The sequence below is a fragment of the Schistocerca americana genome, chromosome X, assembly GCF_021461395.2.
Source record: "Schistocerca americana isolate TAMUIC-IGC-003095 chromosome X, iqSchAmer2.1, whole genome shotgun sequence".
In the NCBI taxonomy this organism is placed as follows: domain Eukaryota; kingdom Metazoa; phylum Arthropoda; class Insecta; order Orthoptera; family Acrididae; genus Schistocerca; species Schistocerca americana.
The window spans coordinates 992,932,285-992,944,621 of NC_060130.1; the positions used below are offsets into that span (position 1 = coordinate 992,932,285).

Consider the following 12,337-nt stretch of genomic DNA (forward strand, 5'->3'; position numbering starts at 1 on the left):
AGAAGCGACTCTCATCGCTGAAGACGACACGTCTCCATTCGTCCCTCCATTCACGCCTGTCGCGACACCACTGGAGGCGGGCTGCACGATGTTGGGGCGTGAGCGGGACCGTAGCCCAGCTTCATGGAGACGGTTGCGAATGGTCCTCGCCGATACCCCAGGAGCAACAGTGTCCCTAATTTGCTGGGAAGTGGCGGTGCGGTCCCCTACGGCACTGCGTAGGATCCTACGGTCTTGGCGTGCAACCGTGCGTCGCTGCAGTCCGGTCCCAGGTCGACGGGCACGTGCACCTTCCGCCGACCACTGGCGACAACATCGATGTACTGTGGAGACCTCACGCCCCACGTGTTGAGCAATTCGGCGGTACGTCCACCCGGCCTCCCGCATGCCCACTATACGCCCTCGCTCAAAGTCCGTCAATTGCACATACGGTTCACGTCCACGCTGTCGCGGCATGCTACCAGTGTTAAAGACTGCGATGGAGCTCCGTATGCCACGGCAAACTGGCTGACACTGACGGCGGCGGTGCACAAATGCTGCGCAGCTAGCGCCATTCGACGGCCAACACCGCGGTTCCTGGTGTGTCCTCTGTGCCGTGCGTGTGATCATTACTTGTACAGCCCTCTCGCAGTGTCCGGAGCAAGTATGGTGGGTCTGACACACCGGTGTCAATGTGTTCTTTTTTCCATTTCCAGGAGTGTATTTCGAGTAGATTTCCCCACCATGTTATAGTTTTGGGTGGAGATTTTAATTTGCCGGATATAGACTGAGAGACTCAAACGTTCATAACGGGTGGCAGGGACAAAGAATCCAGTGAAATTTTTTAAAGTGCTTTATCTGAAAACTATCTTGAGCAGTTAAACAGAGAACCGACTCGTGGCAATAACATATTAGACCTTCTGGTGAGAAACAGACCCGAACTATTTGAAACAGTTAACGCAGAACAGGGAATCAGTGATCATAAAGCGGTTACTGCATCGATGATTTCAGCCGTAAATAGAAATATTAAAAAAGGTAGGAAGATTTTTCTGTTTAGCAAAAGTGACAAAAAGCAGAGTTCAGAGTACCTGACGGCTCAACACAAAAGTTTTGTCTCAAGTACAGATAGTGTTGAGGATCACTGGACAAAGTTCAAAACCATCGTACAATATGTATTAGATGAGTATGTGCCAAGCAAGATCGTAAGAGATGGAAAAGAGCCACCGTGGTACAACAACCGAGTTAGAAAACTGCTGCGGAAGCAAAGGGAACTTCACAGCAAACATAAACATAGCCAAAGCATTGCAGACAAACAAAAATTACGCGAAGCGAAATGTAGTGTGAGGAGGGCTATGCGAGAGGCGTTCAGTGAATTCGAAAGTAAAGTTCTATGTACTGACTTGGCAGAAAATCCTAAGAAATTTTGGTCTTATGTCAAAGCGGTAGGTGGATCAAAACAAAATGTCCAGACACTCTGTGACCAAAATGGTACTGAAAAAGAGGATGACAGACTAAAGGCCGAAATACTAAATGTCTTTTTCCAGAGCTGTTTCACAGAGGAAGACTGCACTGTAGTTCCTTCTCTAGATTGTCGCACAGATGAAAAAATGGTAGATATCGAAATAGACGACAGAGGGATAGAGAAACAATTAAAATCACTCAAAAGAGGAAAGGCCACTGGACCTGATGGGATACCAGTTTGATTTTACACAGAGTATGCGAAGGAACTTGCCCCCCTTCTTGCAGCGGTGTACCATAGGTCTCTAGAAGAGTGTAGCGTTCCAACGGATTGGAAAAGGGCACACGTCATCCCCGTTTTCAAGAAGGGACGTCAAACAGGTGTGCAGAACTATAGACCTCTATCTCCAACGTCTAACAGTTGTAGAATTTTGGAACACGTATTATGTTCGAGTATAATGACTTTTCTGGAGACTAGAAATCTACTCTGTAGGAATCAGCATGGGTTTCGAAAAAGCCGATCGTGTGAAACCCAGCTCGTGCTGTTCGTCCACGAGACTCAGAGGGCCATAGACACGGGTTCCCAGGTAGATGCTGTGTTTCTTGACTTCCGCAAGGCGTTAGATACAGTTCCCCACAGTCGTTTAATGAACAAAGTAAGAGCATATGGACTATCAGACCAATTGTGTGATTGGATTGAGGAGTTCCTAGATAACAGAAGGCAGCACGTCATTCTCAATGGAGAGAAGTCTTTCGAAGTAAGAGTGATTTCAGGTGTGCCACAGGGGAGTGTCGTAGGACTGTTGCTATTCACAGTATACATAAATGACCTTGTGGATGACATCGGAAGTTCACTGAGGCTTTTTGCGGATGATGCTGTGGTATATCGAGAGGTTGTAACAATGGAAAATTGTAGTGAAATGCAGAAGGATCTGCAGAAAATTGACGCATGCTGCAGATAATGGCAATTAAATCTCAATGTAGAAAAGTGTAATGTGCTGCAAATACATAGAATGAAAGATCCCTTATCATTTAGCTACAATATAGCAGGTCAGCAACTGGAAGCAGTTAATTCCATAAATTATCTGGGAGTACGCATTAGGAGTGATTTAAAATGGAATGATCATATTAAGTTGATCATCAGTAAAGCAGATGCCAGACTGAGATTCATTGGAAGAATCCTAAGGAAATGCAATCCAAAAACAAAGGAAGTAGGTTACAGATGCTTGTTCGCCCACTGCTTGAATACTGCTCAGCAGTGTGGGATCCGTACCAGATAGGGTTGATAGAAGAGATAGAGAAGATCCAAGGGAGAGCAGCGCGCATCGTTACAGGATCATTTAGTAATCGCGAAAGCGTTACGGAGATGATAGATAAACTCCTGTGGAAGACTCTGCAGGAGAGCCGATCAGTAGCTCGGTACGGGCTTTTGTTGAAGTTTAGAGAACATAGCTTCACCGAGGAGTCAAGCAGTATATTGCTCCCTCCTATGTATATCTCATGAAGAGACCATGAGGATAAAATCAGAGAGATTAGAGCCCACACAGAGTCATACCGACACTCCTTCTTTCCACGAACAATACGAGACTGGAATAGAAGGGAGAACCGATAAGGTACCCTCCGCCACACACCTTCAGGTGGCTTGCGGAGTGTGGATGTAGATGTAGATGTAGATGTAGACTTGTTATCATCAGGCGCCACCTGAGACAGCTCGTCGATTGGTGTGGGTCCAGTACTTGTACCTATAACCTTCCCCATTCTTGGTTGGTAACATTTCAGTTACTTTTGTACTTGATATTGAGAGAACATTTAAGTGATTATATTATTTGATTGTACCATTTCATTTTCTATGGTATTATGCAGAATACAGTAGAAACTTCAGTGGGTGTACTCATTTGCAGCCAGGATTATGAAAATTTGGAAAAGTAATGGTGTAGCCAACAGAAAAGCTTTTTTTATTCTAGCTGTAAGTAACTCTATATGTAATACTATTTTTGCTTTTGTTTCAGGGTTTTTCTTGTTAAGTTGGAGCCACAGCAAAGCATCAGCCAGCTGCCATCTCCAGATAAATTTCCAATATCAACTTATGAAGAAGTTCATTTGAGCAAGAAAGGTGGTGCTTACATTGCTGAAATGTTTGAGAGGTAATTAATTGAGGAGTGAACATAATAGTCGTGAAAAGTGTACATTAGTGAGGAGAGATTTTTCCTGAGGCAGTGCTCCTAGTGATCATTTTTACTGTAGACATTTCCTGTCATGTTCGTGTATTACCTGTAGTATGCTGCACAGTATATTTAAAATGTGTACTTGCTAGATTTGTTGTATAAACAAGTTTCTGTGAATGCAGGCCACTGATGAGTGTGTGGTGCTAGCATCTTTTGTAAAAACTGTCTTGTTGTTTTGGACATAATATCTGACATTTTGATGGTGTGCTGAAATTGATGTCAGACAAAACTGGTAACGAGAAATGAGTGTCACCACATATTACAGCCTGAGAACATGAAGTGAAGAACATTGAAATGAAGTGTCTCAGACAAACATGATGCAATAGTGTGCCACAGTTAATAACTCACTGGATTATTGTTTTGCAGATGAACCTCACCCAACCCTCCTGATTTAGGATTTTTATGGTTTTTCTAAATCTATGAGGGAGACTACTGGGGGGGTGTAAATGAGGCCATGAATTATTTCAATCACCATCCTTGTCCAGTTTTAAGTCAAATGACTTTGGCATTGATTAGACATTAAGCTTTAGCCATCTTTATTTCAGAAAAATGTCCAACTGCTAGAGTAAATGTGATGACAAAGCTTAATATACATGTTGAAGATGATGACTGTATTATTCCAGGCTTTCCCCAGCAAATCTGTCGCAAATACTCTTCTCGAGTTTGTCGCCGGATAACATTGTGCCAGTCATTTCATCAAAACTAATGTTTAACGTCTTCAGGCAGTGCTTGTTGCTGTGTTCACAGTTGCAGTCGTGTCTTGCAGCAGTGAACATGGCAACAACCACCACCTGAAGATGTAAAACAGTTGTTTCAATGAAATATTGTGGACTTGCACAGTGTTATCTGGTGGCATAGCTGAGAAGTGTATTTGCATGATTATGTTATATTTATAACACATTTTGTAAGCTGTCAACAACAAAAAATTTCAACACCAAGAAGGAATTGTGCGACATACACGAAAGTTGGTAGGCATGTTCCTACACCTGAAAGATGATTTCAATTAAAATTTTGCACAACCCACATAAGAATGGTGCCAGAAGCCCCGCAATGAGGGTACAAATCAGGTTTGCTTTAAATACATGCTGTAACGGTCATGAGCATTAGATACCATTGTGATTGGACGTGGGGAGTTGATATTAGCTAAGAATGCCTTAAAGGTGACAAGAACACAATTATCACAACCTCACAGAGTTTGAAGGAGGATGTATAATAGGGCTGCAAGAAACTGGATGCTCCTTCTGTGATATTGCAGAATGACTGGGCAGGAATGTAGCCACTGCAAAGGCTGCTGGCAGTGATGGTCACGAGAATGTACGGTCGCAAGAAGACTGGGCTGCGGATGGCCACAGGACAGTAATGAGAAGAAAGTCCATCGTGTTCGGCGTATGGCTGTGGCTCATCATGATGCATCTGCAACAACAATTCATGCAGCAGTTGGAACTGCAGTGACACAATAAACTGTTATAAATCAGTTATTTCGAGGAAAGCTCCAAGCCAGATGCCCAGTAGCACACATTCCACTGACCCCAGACCACCAACATTTATGACTTCAGTGTTGTCAAACGAGAGCTCACTGGAGGGCAGGGTGGAGGTCCGTTGTATTTTCTGATAAAAGCTGGTTCTGCATCAGAGACAGTAATGGGCATGTGTTGCTCAGAAGGTTGCCAATTGAGAACCTGCAGCCAGTCTCTCTATCTGGCCTAGACACACTGGACTTACATCTCGGAGTTATGGTCTGGGATACCATTTTTGTTTGATAGCAGAAGCAATTTTGTGGTTATCACATACACCCTGATGGCCAATTTGTACATCAATCTGGTGATTCCACTTCTTGTACTGCCATTCATGAGCAGCATTCCAGGGGTGTTTTCCAACAGGAAAATGCTTGCCTCATACCACTGTTGTAACCCAACATAATCTACTGAGTATCGACGCATTGACTTGGCCTGTGCAGTCGTGAGATCTTTCTCAAATCAAGCACATATTGGATGACAACTCTAGTGTATGTAACAGGTATGTAATTCCATCCCACAAACTGATACCCAGCACCTGTACAATACAATGCATGCGCATTTGCATACTTGCATCCAATATTCTGGCAGTTACATTGGTTATTAGTGTACCAGTGTTTCACATTTGCAATGGCTTATGTCACGCTTACATTGACCTGTTATCTTGCAATGCTAAGCACTTCCATATGTTAGCTAGACAAATGTATTCCCGAAATTTTGTTATTCTACATTAATTATTTTTTGGTGTTGCGATTATTTTTCTGTCAGTGTACTTCAAGAATAATGTTTTTGTAACATTATTTATTCATATTTTAAACTGCACTGTATGGTTAGTTCCCACATTCAGACAAATCAACAACAAATATGATTCACAAACCATTTTGTTTACAAAGATTTGCTTCTACACATTGAGAAATGTTTACAGATACTACTAATATGATCAGTGGGAACTATTTTGAGGTTTCATATGAAGTTATTAGGCATACAAATGGATAATAAACTGTGAGAGGGTGCCAGTGCATGGGTAAGTCAATGAAGGAACTCGGTTCTGCTTGCTTCACATATACAAATCTCTCTCGCTGTGTAGACTTGCAGAAAGGATAGCTAGCATATGTTGCATATCTCAAAAAGTATTTATTTCGTCAATGTGTGCAGTAAGAATTTTCAAGTTGATAAATGAATGTCTTGCACAAGCTTCCTGAGGGACCCGGAAACTGCCGAATCATTTACTCCCAAATGATGTTTGTAGTTAATAGCAAGAGTGTATATAGGATGAACTGTGTAATTCAAAATCAGAGTATTAGAAGTAACAAATTACTTCATTATAGACCGTATGTCTCAGTTCAGACAGAAGATCTTCACTGTCCAATCACATTAATGTAACCACCACCCATGCTAGACATTGGTGTGCAGTAACCACTCACAGATGGCAGGTGCCAACAGCAGTGGAGGTATATAAAGCATGTCAGAGGAACGTGGGAAACAGTACTATTGTCGTCGTAACATGGAAAAGGACCAGTTTATCTGACGTCCAGAAGTGTATGATCTTTTGCTTTTAGACCAAGGGTGGACACATTTCTGAAACGGTTAAGTTTGTAAACTGTTCACTTGCTGCTGTGGTTAAAGTATACCATCCATGGGAAAATAGTGAATCCAAAACTGGTGCTGAGGCAACTTTGGTGCACCGTGGGCCATAGATGACATGGGCGAACGATGGGTGCAGAGATGTGTACGGGCGAACAGACGGGCAGCTGTTGAGCAACTGACCACCCAGATGAACCAAGGGTCTACAAACAGTGTCTCCTCAGTGAATGTTCAGCAAATGTTGGTGCCTACAGGTTTCTGCATCAGGCGCCTAATACGTGCACACGTTCTGTCTGCTGTTCATCAGTGACAAAGGCTGGAATCTGCATGCCAATACCACAACTGGACATCCACTGAGTGGCGACAGGTAGCCTTTTCAGATGAATCATGTTTTGTGCTCCATCAGACTGAAAGAAAATACCCTGCAAAAATCGTTGGAAGGGTCCAGGCCAGAGGAGGGAACATTATGGACTGGGAAATGTTTTTGTGACATACCACGAGTGATCTCGTCATTATGGAAGGCACAGTGGATCAGCGCACACACACGCATATATCCTTGAGGATCACGTCCAACCCTGGATGCAGTTCGTTTATCCTCAGAACAATGATGTCTACCGGCAGGACAATGCAACACGTCACACAGCTTGCAATGTACAGCTGTAATTTGAAGAGCACCAGGATGAGACTCCACTGACCACCGAACTCCTCAGGTGTAAACCCAATGAAGAATCTGTGGGCTCACCTAGATCTGGCTGTTTGTGCCATGGATCTTCAACCAAGAACGTAGCACAGCAGCTGACAGTGGCACTAGAGTTGGCATGGCTCCACATCCCCTGTGGTACATTCCAGAACATCATTGACTGTCTTCCTGCATCTCTCGCAGCAGTCTCTGCTGCAAAGAGTGGTTACTCAGGCTTTTGACAGATGGTTACAATAATGTGACTGGATAGTGAATATTCCTGCACAACAGTCTATAACATGCTGCTGGTAGACATCAGGCAGGAGATTGCAGATTCTGAGATGTTCAAAAATAGTTTCTTGGTAGCCAATCCTGTAGTTCATCCGAACTATTGCGCTTGGTGATGTAAATTCTGCTTATCTACTGTTTGTATATTTCTGGCCATTATAATTGTAACACCAGAAAAGATAGAAAAAGTAATGAAATGCTCGGTATTGTGCGTGCGCAGTATAGTTGAAAGAAATACATAATTAAATTTATAAGGAATATGGGGATTCGAAGGATGCCAACCTTAGTATACAGTGCTACCATCTAAGGCAGCAATAAGTCTCTTACCAGACTGGGCATGAAGTCAAAATCATCTTGGTTGACAGATGTGGGTACTTTATTCCTTGTTGTTTCAACTCTTGTGGCAGAGTTCATCAATGGTTATGGCTGATGAATTGTGGTATGCCAGTCTCTCTCAGCCTGTGACCAAATATTTTCAAAGGGTGAGAGGTCTGGAGAGCATACTGGCCAGGGCAACATGCGAACATCCTCTGTGGTGATTTTGGTCCACACAGCAAGGGCATCATGTGTTGTTGGAAGTTAATGTTACAGAGACCTCGAAGATGTGACACAACCACCAGGTTTAACACATCAGAAATGAGTCTCCCGCTGCAAGTATTACTGGTTGTGTGAACCAGAAGTGATCATGTGTGATCAATGGTACCACACACAGTCACGCCAGATGTTAGAAATGTAATATCATAAAGAATACAATCCATCTGTGATCATTCCCCTGGGGTCTCCACACATGGGTACATTCATTGTGATGCTGTACACAGAATTGGGCCTCATCTGAAAATATGATGCACTACCACTCCCTCATCCAGTGTCGGTGTTGGATGTACTACTGTCAGCTTGCATCTTTCTTCTGGCACATCAAGGGTAGGCACAGCAACCATCGCTGTGCTGACAGTCCATAGTGCTTATACGACACAGCTGCATACTCCTGCATAGTAAGCAAACAATAAGTCTGTGTGATTACGTAGGCTTTGCCGGAGTAATAAGTCTTGAAAGTCTCTTCGGGTTTGTTGCCGGATCCTAAAATCAACTTGACTCAATATTTCGGCGATCCAACTGGTCGCCATCTTCAGGAAAATGCTGCTCCTGCTGATGAGTCCCGCTGAGGGGGGGGGTAATAAGTCTGTACTCTCAGGTGCTAGTCGTATCGGGCCATTGAGATGCTGCACAGCAGTGAATTATGGCTGTAGGATCCCAACCAAAGGAGCGGCAGAGACCCCAGGTATTTGGGTGTCACTCTCGACTGTACACTGACCTACAAGGAACATTGTCTGAAGCTGAAGCAGAAAGTATCCTCCAGAAACTGCCTTCTTTGGCAACTGGCGGGATTTAACTGGGGTACACATCCACAAACGTTAAGAACAATAGCTCTTGCCGTATGCTATTCTGCAGGAGAGTATGCTAGCCCAGTGTGGTACAATTCAGTACATGCAAAGCAGGTTGATGTAGCCTTAAATGACAGCTGTAGGATTGCTACAGGCTGCCTAAGGCCAACCCCCATGGACAAAGTTCAATGTCTCACTGGGATTGCGCCATGTGATATCAGAAGAGAGGTTGCCGCTAACATCGAGAGGCATAAATGAAATACAGGGACCTCACATCCACTCTTTGGACATCAACCTATCAAGCCAAGACTGAAGTCCAGGAAGAGTTTCCTAACAACTTTACAGCCCTTAGAAGGATCAGCTGTGGCTACCCGACTCACCAAGTGGAAAGAAAGTTGCCAACACCTGTCAAACTGGATGACACCACAAGAATCCCTGCCACCTGGACACACAGAGAAGTGGGTCATCTGGAAGTCCTTGAACAGACTACATACCGAAGTCACAAGATCGAGGGACAATCTCCTTAAATGGAACATTCAACTGCCAAATGCTAACACAACACTGTGCGAATGCGGTGAACTGCATCTCTTCAAATGTAACTCATGCCCAACCAGCTGTAGCATGAAGGACTTCATGTCTGCAGCACCAAATGCTATCAAAGTTGCCCAATTCTGGCTGAACATGGAAATGAGTAATGGACACAGAGGTTGGTTAGATTAGGTGTAAATAGTGGCAGTAGATGTGAACACCATGCTGTGGGGATCAGTGCTCATGTTGCCACCACACTAGTTTGATTAATCCAGCCATGGATGTGGCACTGTTCTCCAACCCACGATGTCTGTAGATATCGAATTTTATGAACCCCAACTCTGCAGCATTCTAAAAGCTTCCCTGCTGTACTTATGTAGAGTGAAAACAACACATCCACGCATTTAGGTTTTTGTCCGTGATGACTGAAGCCATCAGAAATATGGGGTCAGTTATCATATTGGTGCAGCTTTACAACCAAGAAATCTTTACCCAAGAAGTGCACTATGAAATTTTTTTATGTACAAAGTGCTTGCACTGCCACCTAGAGACATAATATTAAGAGACTTGTACACCAGTGGATTTTTGACAGCTGCCTACCCGCTTTAATGTACTCACTCCATTTCATATATTTTTAAATGTATAGTATTAGTGATTTTCTGTGCAAAGCTCAGTTTTAAGTGTAGTGCCTTCGCTTTCGCAACAAATAGTAATAAAGCCACACTAAAAATTTTTTTGAATACCTGTATTTTCCTCTTTGGGCAATTTTGCTGTAGTTTGTTTCTCTGCCTTATATGATAACTTATTGTTTACAGTTGATGATCGAAAGGCTAGGGTAGTGGACTACAACCATTGACTTTAGGTTGTCTGCTGAGAAAAATGTTTTTGTTAATTTTAACTGTACTTATTGTGTGGCATTGTAGATGAGAAAAACCATTGTTTATTAAAACTATAGTTAGGTCTGTAGGCCTCCTGTTTGACAACATGCGACTTGGTTATTACACCTGCAATGGCTGTGGATGTGAGTGTTCAAGGCTTTGAACATGTTGAAATGCCACATCCAGAATATTTGAAGAGCAGACTGAGCCGGGCATGTTCAGATATTTCTTGATTACAGTGGCCATTGACATTGAGTAAGGTCCCACTGACATAATACCATGGTAAAGTAGCCATGGGCAACAATGTGTTGACATTCTGCCCACAAAAAAAAAAAAAAAAATTTAAAACACAAACTTTGTTAATTGTTGACTTTTATTAACAACATACATTTTTTAAAAAAAGCTGCTGATATCTAAGTAGGATCCAGAACCTTAAAATATTGAATACTTATATGATAATTGAAGAGTCTAATAGAAGACTTCATTGAAAACAATAAATATTTTCTTCAAAATTTTAAAATGTAAAGCATATGACCAGTATATAAAAGAAGTGAAAGGCAACCATTCACTCACAGTGGATCAATGCGTGGAGCACAGTAACAAGACAACAGAAAACAGTATTCACAGTAGCTTTCCAGTGCTGTTCTTTTTACAGCCATAGTACTCTCTCTCTCTCTCTCTCACCACAACAATAACATGGACATCTGGACACACACACATCCATGGCTATGGTAGCCACAGGAGTGTGCATTTGACTTTCTGTGTGGTTGTTTGTATGAATGTGTGTACTATTGCTGGGAAAAGAACAATGCTCGAAAGCTTGTGTAAATGGTGTTGTGTGTTAGGTGTTACTGTGCGCCATGTATCAATCCGCTATAGGTGAGGGGTTGGCTTTCATTTATTTCATATACTATTCCATCCAGGCCCCCCATTACTGAAGTACCTGACTAAATTACAATATTTACAAAAGGTGGGTACACACCTTTGGTGTTTCTAGGATTTGTAATGAGAGTAGTAGTGTTTTACATTTCTTGGTGTTGCACTCTGATAACAACTTATTATTGTTTGTTGTTGTTGTTGTTGTTGTTGTTGTTGTGGTCTTCAGTCGTGAGACTGGTTTGATGCAGCTCTCCATGCTACTCTATCCTGTGCAAGCTTCTTCATCTCCCAGTACCTACTGCAACCTACATCCTGAATCTGCTTACTGTATTGATCTCTTGGTCTCCCTCTACGATTTTTACCCTCCATGCTGCCCTCCAATGCTAAATTTGTGATCCCTTGATCTCTCAAAACATGTCCTACCAACCGATCCCTTCTTCTAGTCAAGTTGTGCCACAAACTTCTCTTCTCCCCAATCCTATTCAATACCTCCTCATTAGTTATGTGATCTACCCACCTTATCTTCAGCATTCTTCTGTAGCACCACATTTCGAAAGCTTCTATTCTCTTCTTGTCCAAACTGGTTATCGTCCATGTTTCACTTCCATACATGGCTACACTCCATACAAATACTTTCAGAAACGACTTCCTGACACTTAAATCTATACTCGATGTTAACAAATTTCTCTTCTTCAGAAACGATTTCCTTGCCATTGCCAGTCTACATTTTATATCCTCTCTACTTCGACCATCATCAGTTATTTTACTCCCCAAATAGCAAAACTCCTTTACTACTTTAAGTGTCTCATTGCCTAATCTAATCCCCTCAGCATCACCCGATTTAATTTTATTTGTTATTGTTATAAGAAAGATAAATGCTGTTCTACAGCGTGCGTGTAGAGAATGGCAGTGTGTGAGATGTACAGACAAGTTCCAGCTTGTG

The 12,337-nt window shown here is 42.6% G+C and overlaps 1 protein-coding gene across 1 annotated transcript in view; it reads left to right on the top strand.

Annotated features, from left to right (window-relative positions):
• LOC124554920 (tyrosine-protein phosphatase 69D) overlaps window positions 1-12,337 on the top strand; it is a 407,323-nt gene that overhangs the window by 223,042 nt on the left and 171,944 nt on the right. Inside the window, exon 12 of the mRNA XM_047128610.1 lies at window positions 3,447-3,581. Within this exon, the coding sequence (XP_046984566.1) occupies window positions 3,447-3,581 (135 nt within the window). The remainder of the gene's footprint in view (window positions 1-3,446; window positions 3,582-12,337) is intronic.